The sequence below is a fragment of the Jaculus jaculus genome, chromosome 17 (genome assembly GCF_020740685.1).
Source record: "Jaculus jaculus isolate mJacJac1 chromosome 17, mJacJac1.mat.Y.cur, whole genome shotgun sequence".
In the NCBI taxonomy this organism is placed as follows: Eukaryota; Metazoa; Chordata; class Mammalia; order Rodentia; family Dipodidae; genus Jaculus; species Jaculus jaculus.
In genome coordinates this window covers 21,539,192-21,559,127 of record NC_059118.1, presented here as the reverse complement: position 1 = coordinate 21,559,127, position 19,936 = coordinate 21,539,192, and the positions used below count along the sequence as shown (strand labels likewise).

The window sequence follows — 19,936 nt, the reverse complement described above, 5'->3', positions numbered from 1 at the left end:
AGACAAGGGCATAGGCATGTCAACAGGCCAATATTGCTCACAAGGTCTTTCTAAACTTGGCTTACTGGACTAGCAGCCCTATAGACCAAAACATGTTTTAAACCTCAAGAATGCCATCACTTAAGTGAACCACAAATTTTCACATAACCATTTTGCTTTCTTTCAGGAATTGTAGTGTTCCTGCTTCCTTTACATTAAAATGATGAAGGTAAGGAAATAACCTCTTGTCATTTCTTAGAGAGGCTGCATAGCTTCATATATTCTGCACCAGCCATGTCAATGTGCAGAGGGTGAAAGCCAGGTAAGGCCAACTCCTGCACCTCAATTCTACACATGCTGTTCCTAGAAAAGGCAGCCTGCTAAATGGTGTCTGACCCTCAACCCATCACATCATGTTCAAGCAGCTGCATATACATAAGCAACACCTGGGCACTTCCTTGGTGACCAAGAAAACGAGCACAAGAGAATCAAGAGAGCAGTCACCTCAGAGGCTGACATTTTCTATTTTTAGAATTCTACATATATTAACAAGACCAAGTGACAAATAAGGGTACCCGTTTCACCATGACCTACACAGCCTTCCTCACATGATAAACTTGGTGTATGACTTTACCCCTAGCATGAGGGACTTGAGGCAAGAGAATCATTAGTTCAAAGCCTACGTGAGCCTGTATGAGCTAGAGCTTGCGTTCTAGGCTGGCCTGCCTAGAAACTGCATGACACTGTTTTTAACAAAGCAAAGCAAAACTAAAAAAATAATAATAATAAAAAAAAAACTCCTTCAAGATAAAATTTCTACCACCTGCTCAGATCATTGAAGAACTAGAGAACCAGAGTTTATATTTTGCTATATTCTTGACTTTCCATAGCTTAAGGGCCAGTTAACCAACTAAAATACCACCTCAGAAATGTCAGGAGCTGCGAAGCATGGAGTAGAGGGAAGAGCTCGGATGCATGCATTCATCTCACCACAGAGTCTGCACTGCAAAGGCCTTACTCACCTCGGAGTCCAGCTGAGCCCATGCGTGCCTTCTCTTGCTGGTACAGGTCTCTCTGCTGCGGCACAAGTGTCAAGGTCTGTCCTTTGCTGTTGTATGTAGTACAATACTTAATCACCTGCTCATAGGCACCCTTCATGAAACAAACCTCTGCTCTGTCCTAAGAAGAAAAACATACCAGCTTTAAATTCAACTTGCACATATCTGCTACTAGGCTTAAGTGACATGTTTCTCATAACCCTGGAAAACTATTCAAACCTGATGCTTTGAGAGGCACTTGAAATCTACATTATTAAAAACTCACATGGGAGCTGGGGAGAGGGCTCAGTGGGTAAAGAGCTTGCTGTGCAAACGCAAATACCTGAGTTTGATCCTCATCACACAAGTAAAAATGTTGGGCCTGGTGACACTCAGGGGAGGAGGAGATGGGAGGATCCCAGAAGCTCACTGGCCAGCCAGCCTAGCCTTAATGGGTGAGCTCCAGGCCAATAAGATCCTGTCTCAAACACATTCCTGAGGATGGTACACAAGGTTCTCCTCTAGCTTCCATATGCATGTGCACACAAGTGTATGTACATCTGCACACCCATGTGCGCCTGAAACACAATACAAATACACACATACGTGCTCACCACACATATGCAAAAACACCTCATGTGGGAGGTGGAAGCTTTCTTCATCTTTTATAAACAAACAAACAAACATCTAGCAGGCTGTGGTGGCACCCGCCTTTAATCCCAGCTTTCGGGAGGCAGAAGTAGGAGGATCACTGTGAGTTCAAGGCCACCCTGAGACTACATAGTGAATTCCAGGTCAGCTTGAGCTAAAGCGATATCCCACCTCAGAAAACCAAAAAGAAATCTCCCTCATCAGCCCTTACACTGAAGGCAATGCCATACTAAACCCTTAATTACACACTCAAGAGACTGGGGACAAGTTTCCTCATAGGGCAACCGGGAAATGAAAAATCTAACATCATTCCTAGGGAAAATGACTCAATCTATTATTTACTAATTATGTATCTGTACCTACCTATCTACTTATGATGCTATTTAACTTTCACACCACCTAAATGAGAATAGTGCCATATTTATTTATCATAGTCAAATTACTATCCAGCCTAGCATGTGCAAGACCCTGGGCTCAGTGCCCACCATGGAACAGAGATACACAATATTCAGAAGCTTCTAATGAAAAACTGCAGCTCCTCTGCAGTCCGCCTCACAGAGGCCCTACAGGCAGATCACTGTACATCTTCTGGCTGTTTCCTACGGCATTTACCTCCAAGATCTGAGACAAGTTCGCACTGTTGCTCCTTCAGTTTTCATTTTGCACGTGGTCCACTGCAATGTGAATGTGGCCACCTGCGCTACATTATGTCCCTTCACCTACCATGACCATATAGAATACAGTCGATCACTACTCCATTTCTATTATGATCCCCTGAGTTGAGCCAAGTAAATAAGGAATACAGTGGCTCTCCAACACGCTGGTTCTCTTCACAGGCAGGAGCATATTTCCCCGTTGTACCTCTTACCCAAAGTCAAAAGTGACTGGCTTCAGACAGTAAATACGGTATGTACTTGGGTTACTTCCAAATGGAAATCTGGGGGCCAGTGTGTAATCTACCATCTCTCCACCCATGGCTCCGACAAGGGGTGTTCACCCTGAGACAGGGCTTCTTCACCTGTCAGGATTCCCAGCAGCTAGGCGAGCAGGGATCTGATGTGCCTAAGCTCACTGGCAAATCAAATACTTCTTGGCCTGCTTAACTTCTGTCTTCTGTAAAGTGAATAACCTTTTTATACTTTCAATAATACTGAACTCCTAAAAGGAATATAAAACAATTCTTATGTGATAACTTTCACTGACAAAATGAATTTATGTAAGCATTTCTCTCTCTTACTGGAAACCTCCCTCTTTCAGTCTTATTCTTTTTCCTTTTCTAATCTGAGTTGGCTGAGTGGCAGGCCTCCTGACCCCACATATCAGAACTTCTCTTTACTTTTATCCTACCTGGATTCTAAGTCTTCCTTTTCCTTGGTTTATTACCCACCATACATCTTCCCTTTAAAAAAGGGTGACACACTTGTTTATTTTATTTCCATTCTTCCAGGTTAAGCTGAAAATAGTTTTCCTCTCATTTTGAAGGCCTTTGTTCTATTATCTTCAAAGTATCCAGTTGCAATTAAAAATACAATCTATTACCCCAGAACCTTTTTAGATGATCTCCCTCCCTTTCACTTAAACCTTTGTTTAAATATTTAGTTATTTGCTTACAAGCAGGGTAAGGAAGGGGAAGAGAGGAGAGGGGAGGAAAAAAGAAGAGAAGGGAGAAGAGGGGAGGGAAAGAGAAAGAGAAGGAAGAAGAAGGGAGGGAAAGAGATGAGAGAAGAGAAAACAAATATCAGGGCCTCTTGTTGCTATAAAGGACTTCCAGACACATGAGCTACTTTGTACATCTGCCTTTGTGTGGGTACTAGGGAATCAAACCTGGCACAGCAGGCTTTGCAAGCAAGTAGCTTTAAGTGCTGAGCCATCTCTGAAACCTAAACCTTTTTATATGAAATATACTCCTGTTGCAAACTTCTCTGGAAGTCTTTCAAAATCCTCTTTCTTCAAGTATTCGAGAAGTTCTGTTTGTCCTCTCACTACATTCCCATTTGACCACTGTACTCTCAGTTGGTTGGCCATTATAGTCTTCTTGATATAGAAAATTTCCTGGTATTATTTGATAAAATCACCTATTTCTTGCTTGCTAAATTAGTACTATTAGGTGGACACTGAATCTCCAAAATTCATTTTCTAATTTTCTTACCTATGTCATATGATTTCTTTAAATTACTTACCAAATACTCTATTTAAAGCATTTTGTTTCAGTTTTTATGGTCTTTGGAAATTTTACTCAGTATCAGACATTATCTTTCAAGTTCCCACCAAAGCTGCACCTACTTCCAACAAGCCTGAAAGGCCTAAAACCCCTAAGATCACAGAGGGATGGAATGTTACAGAATCAGAGACAGATTACAGATTACCTTGAGCTACCTTTAGCCCGGTAATAGCCATTTATTGCCCACCTCTGTGTCTGATCTAACATCCATGTGACTATCAACAGATCCAGTGTGATGGTTCTGTTTTCATTTGTTTCTGGAATGTATGAACAGACCCCCAAGCCTCCACCAACCCAAGGGCAAAGAATGTCATCAGACAGCATCTGAAGCCTAGTATGCAGATGCCCCACTTAGCTGTAACCCACCTACCTGATGGTCAGCCAATGCATTTGAAAAGTGCCTTGACTGTGTATTTTTCATTTGTTCTGTAACTATAAAACCTTTATAAAATTGTTAACATGTTGGAATATGGAATTGAGGTAACCTAAATCATATTTTGCTCTAGAATAAACTGTATCTTATCCCCTTTGAGGTGATATTCCTGAGACTCGGCATCTGTTAGTTCAGTCTGTTTTTCATACTAACAACTTTTCCCCAAGTAGTTAACAATACCTGCCTGTCCATTTATGTTCATCAGTGAATCAGTTAAGGGACTGGAAGGGCTTTACCAGAAGGAGAGGTGATGAATCCCAGGAGTAGGTCTGGCTAAGGGTGCCCTGACTACTAACCAGTAAGCTTTTCTAAACTCTTCAATGTTGTAATTAAGAGAATCAAGGTATGGCAGAACCCACCTCCCCCACACTAGAGACTTCTCCTTTACAGCCACTTTCCTCACATTCACAGGGCTTTCACTCTTAAGCCTGAAGCCTGCCCTCTAGTTTCTCCCCATGACCAGGTTTCCTGTATTCCACTGCGATAAAGAATGCTGATGGTCTTACACAGAGAGGCAGAAAGGTTCTTGGGGCAGTCTTATCAGCTCCTCATCCAGCACTTCAACCCTCCTTCCTGTGTTTAGCTTACGTCTTATTTCTTGCCTTCAAAGATGGATTCTTATAGGTTTCATATTTTACTCCAGGGAATGAGAAAAATAAATACATATAATGTCATATTCAAAGACAGATTTCTAAAAATATCTAAGTTATTGTAATTTTTTAATTTTTAATTTATGAATGGCAGAAAGCATGGGCATGCCACTGCCTCAAGCCACTGCACATGAGCTGACCTCCCTTCCTTACCTACCGAATCTTTCCTCAGTCTAGGTTTTGTCTGTTACTTTCATTGGTTAGTTTCATTTTGCAAGAACTTTTCAGGTTGGAAAACAGAACAAGAATCATGGAGGTATTTCCAAATTTCTATCCTGCCATTTGCTGGCCTACTATCATACAACTAAGAAGACTCAAACTTTCTATGCATAATTTTCAAGAAACTAAACTCAAGACTATCGTTAAACATTGTAACATTAAGCAAGCCACATTATTATGTGGTACTGTGTATTATTTCATAAGAAGGAATGAAATTCATGTGCATGTCATGTAACAAGACAGTTCAAGGAACATCAGCCAAGTTATCTCTGTCTAATACAGTTTTTTTTTTTTTAAAGTTTTACGTTACAAGGCTTAAAGTAACAAGTACTTTATAGTTTTATTCCCAACCATCTCTCCTTTCCATAATTTGTAAAAGTGCTTTTAAGGGTCAGACAGATCATGAACAAACTTCCTAACAGGTTTACATTCTCAAGTTCAATGCTGGCCAAGTTGGACTTTCTTTTAAAACCAAAGTTACCTACTTACTATGAAAACAGGGTATCCTTTCATTCTTTCCCATCTATACAGAAGTAACTAGTTATGTTTCCCAGATGAAAGAACACAGATTGACAACTCAAATAGAGCAGACAGCTGAACTATCACTGAGGAGAAAATTACATTCAAAGAAATTGATGTCACAAGACCAGGCTGTAACTCATTTAAACAGATAACCTCTCACAGAAAAACTAAAGTTTTAATGCATGGATTCAATAAATAAAAGTGTCGAAACAGATCATAAGAATAAACAGGAGTGAAATACTGATTGTTATATTTTAAAGCAGTAAGACTTATTATAGTAATTGCTTAAATCTAGTGGTGAATAGAAAATGAAAAAAAATCACCTAAGCTAATATTTTTGTTTTATTTATTTATTTACTTACTTATTGTATTTTTTTAATTTGTTTTTGTTTTTATTTTTATTTATTTATTTGAGAGCAACAGACAGAGAAAGAGGCAGACAGAAAGAGAGAGAATGAGCATGCCAGGGCCTCCAGCCACTGCAAACGAACTCCAGACACGTGAGCCCCCTTGTGCATCTGGCTAACGTGGGTCCTGGGGAATCGAGCCTCAAACAGGGGTCCTTAGGCTTCACAGGCAAGAGCTTAACCGCTAAGCCATCTCTCTGGCCCACTTATTGTATTTTTAAGACGGGGGTCTCACCCCGTAGCTCAGGCTGGCCTGGAACTCACTATGTTACCCTAGGTTGGTCTCGAATTCCCAGCAATCCTCCTGCCGCAACCTCCCAAATGCTCAGATTGTGCATATTCTAAACTGATACCTGTTGTGTTCGATGTACACACTTAACAGCCATCCACTTCTGCTCAGAACTAAAAGGGTATTCAGCTTTTCTGATATAATCTTGTTGAAGTCCATCAAGACCCATCTATAAGGCAAGAAAAGAAAGTTAACTCTAACCAATGTGGTTTTCTTCTCCCCCTTTAACAAATAACCTTAATTCATGACCTGTACTTCATTACTGAGAGAGAACTGAATTATTTCCCAAGTCCTGGTGAAAGAACAGCAATGGTCTATCTCTAGGAACTGCATTTCCCTAAAGAGCAGTGCGTCCTTTCAACACGGAAGCCTGCAGGTGGAGTCACATCACTAGATTTCATGTATAGAAGCTTCAACACTGACTACATTCATCTCTCTACCAGCCCCAGTTCTAGAAGGTCCCTGACCAATAGTGAGCATAAATTTTTCAAAAACATGTTTCAGATTTAATATCCTACTTATTAAGAAATCTAATTGCCTTGTTTATTGCTATTATCCCAATCCTTTATGCCACCACATTATTAATACTGAAAACTACTAATGAAAGGTAGTTCATGTGCAATATCCTTTGCATCCTCTTCAAAATATCCCAAAACACATTTAAGCCATTCAAAATTTGAGTTTATTATTATTTTTCTTTTCTGCAAAAATGTATTCAGATTTTCCTGGCATCCAAAGTTCCTACAAAAATATATCATATACAGCCTATATAACCACTCCCCTCAACAATATTCAACCACCTTCCATTTCTTCCATACCAGCCAGCTCTTTAGCCATGACACGTCCCATTATTACTTGCTCCTGTATGCTTTCATTCTAGCTCTTTCCCTAGCCCTCCTCACCAAGCCCTCTCTATCCTTGAAAGTCCTACTCCCACCTCTGAATCTGCACCCTTTTTACATAGGACCCAATATTCTTGATTAAGTGTCTTGGTCTGCCTTTTATTTCATGAGGTCTCTGCACATAGGAATTGGTTTCACACTTTACCTCTCCATGTAGGTAGGTAGTATCTTGTTAAACAGACCTTAGGAAATATCTGCTATCTGATTTCCTTTCTTGTTCTTTTTTTTTTTTAATCTATACTATGCTGCCTAGTTACAAGGTAACCAACTGACAAAGAAATGGAGCTTTCTGTAGAAGAAACATATCCTCTAAAACTACTAGGTTAGAGGTTCAGCTCAGCTTAGATTATTTCCCAAGCACAGAGAAGGACCCTAGCTACATGAAAATGAATAATCGAATCAATGTCCAATTTTACTTTTTTTAGTTAAATGTTATAACCTAAAATTCTAAATTGGCTCTTGTCCCTAGTAATATTACTTAGAAGCTTCATGCTTCACGCAAGCCTTAACACTTTCTCAAACCTCTTCTTTTTCCAACAGAAAATATTATTTATTTGCATGTGTGTATACCGGGGTCTACTGCTGCAGCAAGCAAATGCCCATCTGGCATTATGTGAGCGGCTGGGGAAAATTAATGGGGCCAGCAAGCTTTGTGAACTATATAGCCTTCAACCATTGATGCATCTTCACAGTCTCTATAAAACTATCTGTAAAAAAGTGGTTGCTTTGTTATGTAAATTGAGCGGGCTTTAGGTGTCTCTCTGGATACATCCCAAGATCAAACAGAGCAGATGAACAGGTTAGGCTACAAGACCACTTCCTCCACAACACAAATTAAACAGTCATTTTGAGAAATTGATAATCAAGAAGAAAGGAAGACTGGGGAAAGAAAAGCTGGTTTCTAATGACTGCACTAATATCTTCCCATGGAAATACTATAGAAATTACCTTTTACTCATGCAAAAGTAATAAACCTTTTCAGATACAGGATCTCATTATTATCTTCTAAGATAAGAATATTTCTTTCTGAGAACTACTCCACCACTAGTTATTAGGTTTCACCTTACACTAAGGAGTATATTATGCTGAAAAGCTTAATGATCTATATTTACAAGAATGAAAGGCAGCTAAAAGCAATGAAATAGTCTCCTTCACTGAATACCTAAGGAACAATAACAATAAAGCTGATGGCCCCACATTCTGTTGTCAGGATAACAGCCCATGTGCTAAAGAGCTCAAGTCCTTACCTTCATTGCAAGAGCAATTAAGGCGCCTTCAGTTGGCTTCCCCATCAGAGTGTTGTTCCGAATCACAGCATCATTGCACACACAGCCCGCCTAAGAGAAATGTATTTACTATGAAGACATCACTGTGACTTAGTTAGATCATTATGAAGAAAGTTACCTTGGTGGACAATGAATTTTTACCTCAACAATTCTGCTCACAGCAGGGTTATAGAATCCATGAACAACGTCACCATCAACAATTACTTCACCAAATTGATTATAGCCGACACCAGTAACCTAAGGAACATGAATTGGGATGGATCAGTGATACAAAAGTGACAGTGGCAAGACTGATGACAACCAAAAGCTATTCTGAGTTGTGTTTTTTTGTTTGTTTGTTTGTTTGTTTGTTTGAGGCAGGGTCTCACTCTAGCCCAGGCTGACCTGGAATTCACTATGTAGTCTCAGGTGGCCTCAAACACATGGTGATCCTCCCTCCTCTGCCTCCCGAGTACTGGGATTAAAGGCATGCCAAGCCCAGCTGTGCTCATTTTTTACTTAATGTTGTTAATATGGATACTTAATAAAATACATCTAAAATTAATGTAGTAGTTAAGGAAAAATATATTCAAATATTTAGCCCAACAATTAACCTAAAAATATTATTATCTTCTGTTTACAATATACTATAAAAAGCTCAGGGTAGGGCTGGACAGATGGCTTAGTGGTTAAGGAGTTTGCCTGTGAAGCCTAAGGACCCAGGCTAGGTTCCTCAGTACCCATGTAAGTCAGACGCACTTGCTGGCACATGCATCTGGAGTTTTTTTTTTTTAGTAGCTAGAGGCCCGGCATACCCATCCCTCTCTCTATCTGCCCCCTCAAATAAATAAAAAAGATTTTAAATTTCTTATAAAAAAAAAAGGGTAGGGTAACCATGAAAACCTCTACATGAGTGAGCTTAAATTTTTATCACATTGTACTGATCTAGGATCCTACAGTTTGTAAAGAACTCAAATCCATTATGACATCTAACATTTGGCACAAACTTGAAATCCAGGTACATAGACATGCTCAAAGACGGTAAGATTTACCTTAGTACTTATAAAACACAACACATCACATTCTACCTTAAAAATCCTAAGTGAAACAAGGTATTTATCCCACATGGCTAGAATCAAGCCAAGCGAAATGTCATAGTAAAAGTAATACTAAAAATAATCCAGTTTAGAGAAAATGACAAATCATTAATGCTCAACATGTAGAGTGAGTGACAAGGAACCACTACCCTGCCTATCATACCTAGACAATGAAACACAAGGACCAACATCCCTTCTGAAGGGAGGGCACAGTCACCAAGACAGCACTGTATAGACCAGACAAAAGCCCATACTCTAAATTCAGCAATTCCATTAAGACATGAGCAAAATAAAACCCAAGTACACACTCCTGTCAATTTTTCTAATGTGTACTCTGTTTATTTTCCTCATTGAATTAGCTGTAAATACATGTTTAAGCACTGTATATATCATAATTAGTACCTAAGAACATCCCAGTCTGAAATTTGGCAAGCACTGGGAGTAACTGAAACCTGACATCCACCAGCTTCATGAAGAATTATACACAGAGATGTGCACTTGATAGAATGTCAACATGTAATTTTAAAATATTCATTCATGTATTGACTCATTAAAAAGTATATACTACTCTGATGTAGGCAGGCCTGTGGTAGCCAACATCGTTCCTGCTCTTCCACTTCACAGAGCGTAACAAGGAAAGGACAAAATCTCACCGGAGTCAAAGGCTGAGAAGTATGGAAAATAAGGACGACATGCACCACAGCCAGCTTCTGGGTAGTGAGCAACATTTTCCTCAGGTGGAACTAGAATGGTGGTGCCAAGGACCAAGTAGCATCTACCTTATGTGGTGAGATCTTTCACCAGACCTTCTAGTAAAGCCTTTCAACTTGTCTTGCTATAGCCTTATTTTTCTATTTACAGACAGCAGTCCTATAAGAAATTCTGTCACAGTGAAAGAACTAGAGAGCTAGTATATTTGATGTACAGCAAGCAAAGTAAGAGAAAGAAATTAGATCACATGGAGCCCATAGTTCAGAACCCTCATCACAATGGAAAGCCATGGGAACATCTTAATTTAGGGAGTGACATGCTCATAAGGTCTCTAAAAAAGGCCCTTCAAAGTAAATAGAAAAGTAAGGACACAGAAAGACTAGAAGGTCTGGTGAAAGATGACTGTAACATGGCCTAGGAAAGCTGGCTACAGGACAGCGAAAGAAATGATTTAGGTCAGAACTGGCAGGACAGTGATGAACGGACATAGGAGTGACTGGAAAAGATGAAAAGGGATCAAAGTTGGTAAGGTGAACAAGTAGACAAGTGGAGTGACAAAAATGATAAAATATCGTAGGAAAGTAGTAATTTTGGGGCTAATCTTACATAGATTCTGAAGTCAAAACACTGGAATGATATTTCAAACACCAAGTTTCCTATCAAAGAAATTCTGTTAAAAAAAGAAAATTAAAAAAATACCTCAGCATGCTGACCATCTGAAGTAAATATGTGAGTAACAGTCATTTCATTCTTCGTCAATGTTCCAGTTTTATCTGAACAAATCACATTGCAGCAACCTAAAAATAAACCATTCAAATAAAAACATTTGGTGTCACCAAAAGATTGGGGAGTTCTGATATATAAACCCTCACAATTTCTTCAGTGAGGATTTTTCAAGGCATTACAAATTAGAAATTAAAATTAACTTATTTTTGAATAGCTTTATTTTAAATAGTTTTCATGATATATTGAGAATAAAGTTATGCTATGGAAATGTAACTAACATATACTTACTGTTCTTGTGATCAAATTCAACTCAGGGATGATATTTTGGGATTACATTATCAAATATTGAATATTAAAAGAAAATAATTTATTAATTTTATACCAAAATTTCATTTGCAATATGGATTAAAAAAAACAAACAACAATATGATCTAAGTATCAGAATGTTCCAGTGCAGAAAGATTCCTATTGAGGTATGAATTTTTGTCTTCTTTGGTTGCTAAAACCATGTCCAACACTGCTACAAACCTAATACCATCATGCAGACTTCTAACAAAAATTATTATTGGCAAAACTGATTCTCTACTGGTGTGCATAATGCACCATTACATAAATGTGCTCCTCACAAGGGACTTACCCAAAGTTTCGACAATAGGCAGTTTTTTCACGATGGCCCTTTTCTTTACCATTCTCATAACACCAAGGGCTAGAGTCACTGTGACCACAATGGGTAGGCCTTCAGGAATTGCTGCTACCGCCAAACTACAACCAATGCATGTACAGTATTAACATGTAAGTTACAGAGCTATCACAGCAACAGCTTGAATTGGAGATTACTTAATATCAATAGTTAATTCCTAAAACTGGACTTCTCAAAAAGGAAGAGGAATCTGATCTACTGGACACCTGCCAGCGGCCAGGCTAAGGACAACGGTTCAAGAATTAAGTTCTGGCATCCAATCGCCTTGCTTTGTATCCCAGGCTTCACTAGTTTTCACTTGTGTGGCCGTGAGCTACGTCCTCCTTATTGCTCTTTGACAGGTTTTGATTTCCTCATGTATTAAAACATGGTAAGAACCTACACTAAGACAAACCCTTGTAAGGTTCACAGCAGTAAAAATTCAAACTGCCAGAGCCACACACAGGCACTCTTGCCCTCCACCAGCCGTGCTGTTCTACTTCCCAATGCCTATGGCCTACTTTCTCTTCAGTGTGATTCGGATCTGTACCAGCTACATCTGTTCCATAACCATAACTACCTTTCATACTCTGCTTAGAGGTTAATTATAAAGGTTAAAAGAAAACAGCTTACAAAACTACTGGCACACGTGTATCCTGAAGAGTTAAGACAGACACCACCACTGGCACTGCCTCCTCTCCTCTGGGCTACATGAAGACTGATCCAAAGGAAATGGACCCCTTCCTGCTTCCGCTTCCGCTAACAGCTCCCTGCTAGAGCACTACCTCAGAGCAGGACTTACACCTTTATCTGACAAGCCTTTTCAAGCTTTTACACTTATCATTTTGTAATAATTTATAGATGAATAAATTGTATATACAAAGTTTCATAAGAATTTTTTTTTATTTTAATCCAAAACTTAGGCCTCAATTTGATTATACCTAAAGTGGGAAACAGCTCCTGAGTACAGCTAAATGGTCAGCAATGAACCTTAAACACACTCATCTATTTTGCTTTTCTTCAAATTTTAAAAAACATGTCTAACAGATATGCCGTAACTATTCCTGGATCTTTTTGATGGCTTTTTCGGCTGACATTATTATAAGGTCTCACTATGTAGCCTGGGCTGGCCTCAAACTCAAGATCCTCCTGCCTGAGCTTTAGAATACAAGGATAGCAGGCATGAGCCACCATGTCCATGACATTGCCATTTGTCAAAAATCAACATTTCTGAAAATGCTTAGGATTCTAAACTTTGTGGAAAAGATAACAGTCATCTTTTTTACAAACCTGCAAAGCATTCCTAGATTTAGTTATAAACATCAATTACAGTGTTAAGTCCACTGAATTTTCCTACTTCTGCATAGCTTATTTCTTTTGTTTCTCCATTCACATATAAACAATATAATGTAAATGTAAACATCATTAAAATAAAAAAAAATCATCTTATATTCTTCCAGCAAGAAGGGATGGTTCAGATTGTCAGAAAACAATGTATTTACAGTCATTGCTGCAGAGTGACTGGAAGAAATCTTCTTCTTCCATTGCCCTTAAGAAAACCTCGCTCCTCAACTCAGAGGTAAGAGCGGGCTCAGTCTTCAGATCTCAATAACCTCACTCCTCAACTCAGAAGTGAGAGCAGGTCCAGTCTTGAGAGCTCAATAACCTTGTTCCTCAGCTCAGAGGTGAGAGCAGGTCCAGTCTTGAGATCTCAATTTTATGGATAATTTTGCCACAGCCAACACCCGCCTATCTAGCTCTCTGCACTCATATCTTCTCATTTGTTTAACAACTGTGACATCTGTCAGTTTTCCTCTTTGCCATTATGAGGCAAAGGGAAGGCCTCAGAATACTCACTCACCTTTATATAATGAATGCTACAATAATTTCTTTAAATCTATTGATTTTTGTACCTTCTTAAATCATGACTTGCTATTTCAGTTAACAAAATAAAACAATAAGGATAATAAAAAGTAACCACTGCATTATTACATGAACTTTCCAGGATAATTCATCTACTTGCTTGCTTGTTTGTTTTTCGAGGCAGGGTCTCACCTTGGCTGACCTGAATTTCACTGTGTGGTCCCAGGCTGGCCTCAAACTCAAAGCAATCCTTCCACCTCTGCCTCCCAAGTGCTGGGAATAAAGGTGTGTACCACCAGGCCCAGACCATCTACTTTTGTTGTTGTTTTGGTTTTTCAAGGTGGGGTCTGGCCTCTAGCGAGGCTGACCTGGAATTCACTATGGAGTCTCAGTCTGGCCTCACACTACAGCAACCCTCCCCCCTCGGCCTCCTGAATACTACATCTACTTTTTTTTTTTTTTTTTTAACCTTAGTCATGTTTAGTACATGCTACAGCTGTCTGTCAGAAGAGAACTTCATTCATAGTGTCTGTGTCTCTTGTGGCTTCAAGTGAACTGTCAGACTAGCCGGCCTGCAAGCCCAAGAGTCTCCTGGCTCAGCCTCTTATTGCCACTGGGTGTTGGGATCACAAGTGCATGTGGCTTTACCTGGGTGCTGGGGAACTGAACCTGAGCTGGAAGACTGTGCAAACAAGCACCTTTAACCACTGAGCTCTCTCCCCAACCCCAAGTTCTATCCTTTCTTTAAAAAAAAAAAAAAAATTATTTATTTATTTACTATGGGGGAGAGGGAGAAAGGGAAGAGAAAATGGACGTGCTAGGGCCTGCAGCCACCACAAACACACACCAGACACATGCGCTACTTTGTGCATCTGGCCTGTGTGAATACTGGGGAACTGAATTTGGGTCCTTAGGCTTTGCAGGCAAGCACCTTAACAGCTAAGCCACTCTCCAGCCCTATCCTTTTACGGACGGACGGACGGACGGACGGACGGACGGACGGATGGATGGATGGATGGATGGATGGGTATGTTTATTCCCATACATTAATGCTGCTCCCACTTTTAGTCAAACTTCTTTTTGTAGATGAAGGTGACTACTGAGATGACTCAAAAAACATCCAAGTGACGAGAAGTAACAGTTTAAGTGCTCAACATTACACAAGACCTGACAAGGCTCAAGGTGGCAGAAAGAATGTAGGAGCCAAAGGATGGTGAGAAACACTTTGGAATACTGTCTTCTGGACATGGGGGTTGTGGGGGAGTCAGAGTAAACAGTTAATTAGCCAACCCCAATATTTCTTAAGATACCCAAACATCATCTCCCGTTTTTTTTTTTTTGTTTTGTTTTGTTTTTGCTGCCTCACAACTACCCAGAGTATTTTCCTCCCTGTTTGTAATTCAATTGGATAGACACTTTGACTAGGCATTAATCTACAGATTTATAATCATTTTCCTCCAGTGCTCCACTGCATTATAATGTAATCGGATGCTGCTATAGATGAAGTTTTAATAAACTGTGCTTCCCTTTCTTCACTTGATTAGCTCTCTAGCTCTATTTCCCTAGAAACCTGAGAAGGTAGTGTTGTCAAGCATGTTGCTAGACCACACTATTTATGATAAACGGATGTCCTGACTCACAACATCTCTCTGGGTTAGGAAAATCATAATTATCCAACAAGAAGCCATAGCTATACATTTTCTGAATACATTCTGAATGCATCCTTTCATTTCACCTGTATCTTGAAAACACCCAGGAGAGTTTGCTTAAAGTGATGCTGACTCCTATAGAAAAAGCAGCTAATTTTAATGCAGGGAAGGAAGCCTCCTGCACTCAGAAAGCTGACCTCATCTCCTTGCAACTGATACACTAAAATCAAAGACACTTGAACTCTCCCTGCTGTGCTCTGGGTACAGGTACCAGACATGGCTGGTGCAGTGTTGAGTCAGAATATTCTGTTTAAGAGAACCTGAACTTGGGGATGGGAAGGTGGCTTGGTACTTGTTTGCAAAGCCTGCCTGCCTGGGTTCAACTTCCCAGCACCCACATAAAGCCAGACATGCATTCATCTGCAGCAGTGAAAGACACAGGTACACACGTGCATGTGCAAGCACACGCACACAAGCACGCACGTGCAAACATACCAATAAATTATTTTTTTAAAAAAGAGAGAACCTGTAGTGGAACTGCTACAGTCAATAAGAAGCCTGTTAAAACCTGACCATCCTTCCTTTGCAGATGGCTATTTTCCTTACTTCCACAGTGACATATGGTTTTTAGGTCACAGATGCCTCCATCATATTTGGCATTTAGTCATCTTTTCAATCTACAAAGACTGGCTTTTCACTTTAGCTTGAGAAGATATTCACACTATTTCTTCCATGGTTTTCTCTCACCTTTTTATGAAACTCATACTAGTTAGAATTTTATTTTTTCTGGACCATTCTTTTATCTTTAACTCATTATTTTCAAGATTTTTACCTTTTTTTGTCTTCTCTTCAACTTCACAGTATACTTAATGCTTAATTTCAACAAGCAAAAATCTTAAATTCTAAGCAACTCTAATTCTATACTTTTTCTCTTTTTAATTTTTATTTACTTATTTATTTGAGAGAGAGAAAAGCAGATAGAGAATGGCCTCATCAGGGCCTCTAGCTGCTGCAAATGAACTCCAGGCACATGCACCACCGAGCGCATCTGGCTTACGTGGGTACTGAGGAGCTGAAGTAACTCCACCAGGGAAGGCAAGAGCCTTCTTTTGGAGACAAAATAACTTGACCTTACCTTACACTGATAGTAAACATTTCCAGAATGTCTTTTCCTAGTAACCAGCCAACCAACATGATGATACCTGGAATAAAAACCAAACATCTGTTTTTCCCTTTTCTATAAAATTACCTATGAGGAATCAAAATGAACTCTCAAAAGGCCCCATGACATGAACTCCAAACATCACAATTACAAGGTCTTAAAAAGATGTGCAGTTTCCCCTTGGGATCCGCTGCTCTCAGTCATCCCTCAGCAAACAGTGACTGGTGGCTTAAGAAAACATTACCAACATTTTCACCAACTAAAAAGCAGGAGGCAGACCTAAAAATATGCAGGTCATCTATCTATTATACCCTTTGAGAAACTCATGCCATACTTTCACTTTGCGTAACTCAATATTCAGACACCACAAACTAAGTCTGCACTCCATACGAAGGTGAATACTTAGAAACCAGACCAAAGCATGAGGTTCCTTAACTAGGTCATCTAACTTATCAAATTACTGTAAAACATCTATAAGTGCAATATTCAAAAGGAAGAAGAAACTGTTAAAAGCACATACAACTATCTCCCTACCTTCTACTGTAAGATGACAACTGATTATCATCAGACATAAAGATAAATGGACTATTTAAGAAATTATTTCGCTGAAATGACATTAACGACAATATCTCTTTAAAAATGCATTACTAGGGCTGGAGAGATGGCTTAGCGGTTAAGTGCTTGCCTGTGAAGCCTAAGGACCCCGGTTCGAGGCTCAGTTCTCCAGGTCCCACGTTAGCCAGATGCACAAGGGGGCGCACGTGTCTGGAGCTCGTTTGCAGAGGCTAGAAGCCCTGGCGCGCCCATTCTCTCTCTCCCTCTATCTGTCTTTCTCTCTATGTCTGTGGCTCTCAAATAAATAAAAAATTTAAAAAAAAATGCATTACTAGCCGGGCATGGTGGCACACACCTTTAATCCCAGCACTCGGGAGGCAGAGGTAGGAGGATTGCCATGAGTTCAAGGCCACCCTGAGATGAGAGAGTTAATTCCAGGTCAGCCTGGACCACAGTGAGACCCTACCTCGAAAAACCAAAAAAAAAAAAAAAAAAAAAAAAAATTAAAACAAAATAAAAATGCACTACTAGAGTCATTCATGGTGGTGCACACCTTTAATCCCAGCACTAGGGAGGCAGAGGTAGGAGGATTCCCATGAATTTGAGGCTACCCTGAGACTACAAAGTGGAACTCCAGGTCAGCCTGAGCTAGAGTAAGACCGTTAAAAATAAATAAATAAATACAATTAAATTTTAAAAAATACACTACTGATTTGAAAATACTAAGATATCTAGAATATATAAAATAAAAACATGGAATAACTGAATTAAGTAATAACTCTAAAAATTCCTAAATTTAAATTCTAAAATTAATGTACTTTTAAGCATGAAAAAGATTGTCATTTCGATCCAGTGAATAAAGAATGGATTATAATTAAATAAATACAGGATAATTAACTTTTTAACGTGGTTCTGTGTATGTATATGAAGGTATATAGGACAGGTGGTTGGTTGTGTGAATGAGGTGCCACCACACGTGTGTGAAGGTCTAAGAACACCCTCGGGATGTTTGTCTTCTCCTTTCACTTTGCTTGAGACAGCGTCTCTCTTGGTTTCTGCCATGTGTGCAGCATTCTAGCTAGCCCACAAGCTTCCAGAGTCTCATGGCTCTGCCTCCCACTGCCACAGGTGTTTTGTGATGACAAACACATCTGCCACTTTGTGTAATTCTTTACCTGGGTGCTAGAGAGCTGAACTCAGGGTAATTAACTTTTGAATAAAAAAAAAGTTATAGCTCTACTTTAAGCTATGTAATTTTTTGTTTTGTTTTGTTTTTCGAGGTAGGGTCTCACTCTGGCTCAGGCTGACCTGGAATTCACTATGTAGTCTCAGGGTGGCCTCAAACTCTCGGCAATCCTCCTACCTCTGCCTCCCGAGTGCTGGGATTAAAGGCATGCGCCACCACGCCCGGCTCCTAAGCTATGTAATTTTAAAAATAACTTTTAAAATGGTAAAATTAAGTCATGGGTAGTGGCAAGCCTCCTATAATCCTAGCCCTTGGGAGGTGGTAGCAGAGGATTGGAAGTTTAAGATCACTCTCAGCTATATAGCAAGTTTGAGGACAGCCTGGGCTACAGGACCACCTGACTATACAATTACACATTAAAATTTCAACTAGGGCTGGAGAGATGGCTTAGCGGTTAAGCGCTTGCCTGTGAAGCCTAAGGACCCCGGTTCGAGGCTCGGTTCCCCAGGTCCCACGTTAGCCAGATGCACAAGGGGGCGCACGTGTCTGGAGCTCATTTGCAGAGGCTGGAAGCCCTGGCGCGCCCATTCTCTCTCTCTCCCTCTATCTGTCTTTCTCTCTGTGTCTGTTGCTCTCAAATAAAAAAAAATAAAATAAAATAAAAAATTAAAATTTCAACTATACAGGTACTGTGGATAGTTCAATGGTACAGCACTTGGCTAGCATGCATAAAAATCCTGGGTTTGCTCACCAGCACAAATTACTAAAACAATAAGCCGGGCGTGGTGGCGCAAGCCTTTTAATCCCAGCACTCGGAAGGTAGAGGTAGGAGGGTCACCATGAGTTCGAGGCCACCCTGAGATGACAGAGTTAATTCCAGGTCAGCCTGGACCAGAGTGAGACCCTACCTCGAAAAAAAAAAAAATTAAAACAATAAATCTATAGTAGAACAATGTTTAAGTAAATATTCTTATAAACAAGGAGTAAGGAGATCCCTAAGTGATCAAAATTTTATATTAACTGGAAACCCTTTGTCTTAATAACTGTATTTCACAACTCTATTCTAATGAAATTAGAAGTATTTACAGTAAGAAACTTGCCCTGAAGAATGACTTATACTGAATATAAACATCAGAAAATCTATAGAAACAGTGAAAAGATGTATAATCACACACTCACAAAATAGAATACCACACTGTGGTTAAAAATGTTTTATGTCAGCACCGAATGACAATGTTTACAATAAACTATGAAACAAAAAACAGTTAAGAGCCGGGCGTGGTGGCGCACGCCTTTAATCCCAGCACTCGGGAGGCAGGGGTAGGAGGATCACTGCTAGAATAAGACCCTACCTCGAGAAAAACAAAAACAGCTATGTGTAAAACAGCACACTATCATAGCTAGAAAAAGAGACACTAAAATATTTACAGAAATGGTTTCTTACTGTACATAAGGATTACATAGTTCTATATTTTTGTACTTAGCATTGGTTTTATAATTTAAATAAAAAGCATTTAGTTAAAAGAAGAAACCGAGATTAAGTTCGCTTTACATATATGCAATGTAATATATATACATACTCACTCTTCTCTTACCTATTATACCAAAGGAGTAAAAGGACAGCTGTTTCCCTAAGAGGTCCATGCTCTTCTGCAGAGGGGTTTTTGGTGCCTTGATAAATAGGAGAAGTGTTCCCACAATTAGCAATATTCACAATGCTTTTCCAGGTGCCA

At 39.6% G+C, this 19,936-nt stretch overlaps 1 protein-coding gene across 3 annotated transcripts in view; it reads right to left on the bottom strand.

The window, feature by feature from the left end:
- The window catches only part of Atp2c1 (ATPase secretory pathway Ca2+ transporting 1), a 149,240-nt gene that overhangs the window by 39,924 nt on the left and 89,380 nt on the right, over nucleotides 1–19,936 (bottom strand). For all 3 annotated transcript variants that reach the window (XM_045136552.1, XM_045136553.1, XM_045136554.1), the window contains 8 exons: nucleotides 19,799–19,874; nucleotides 16,436–16,502; nucleotides 11,747–11,871; nucleotides 11,083–11,180; nucleotides 8,738–8,833; nucleotides 8,558–8,647; nucleotides 6,473–6,577; nucleotides 1,002–1,158 (listed from right to left, as the gene is read on the bottom strand). In XM_045136552.1, the coding sequence (XP_044992487.1) occupies nucleotides 1,002–1,158; nucleotides 6,473–6,577; nucleotides 8,558–8,647; nucleotides 8,738–8,833; nucleotides 11,083–11,180; nucleotides 11,747–11,871; nucleotides 16,436–16,502; nucleotides 19,799–19,874 (814 nt within the window). The remainder of the gene's footprint in view (nucleotides 1–1,001; nucleotides 1,159–6,472; nucleotides 6,578–8,557; nucleotides 8,648–8,737; nucleotides 8,834–11,082; nucleotides 11,181–11,746; nucleotides 11,872–16,435; nucleotides 16,503–19,798; nucleotides 19,875–19,936) is intronic.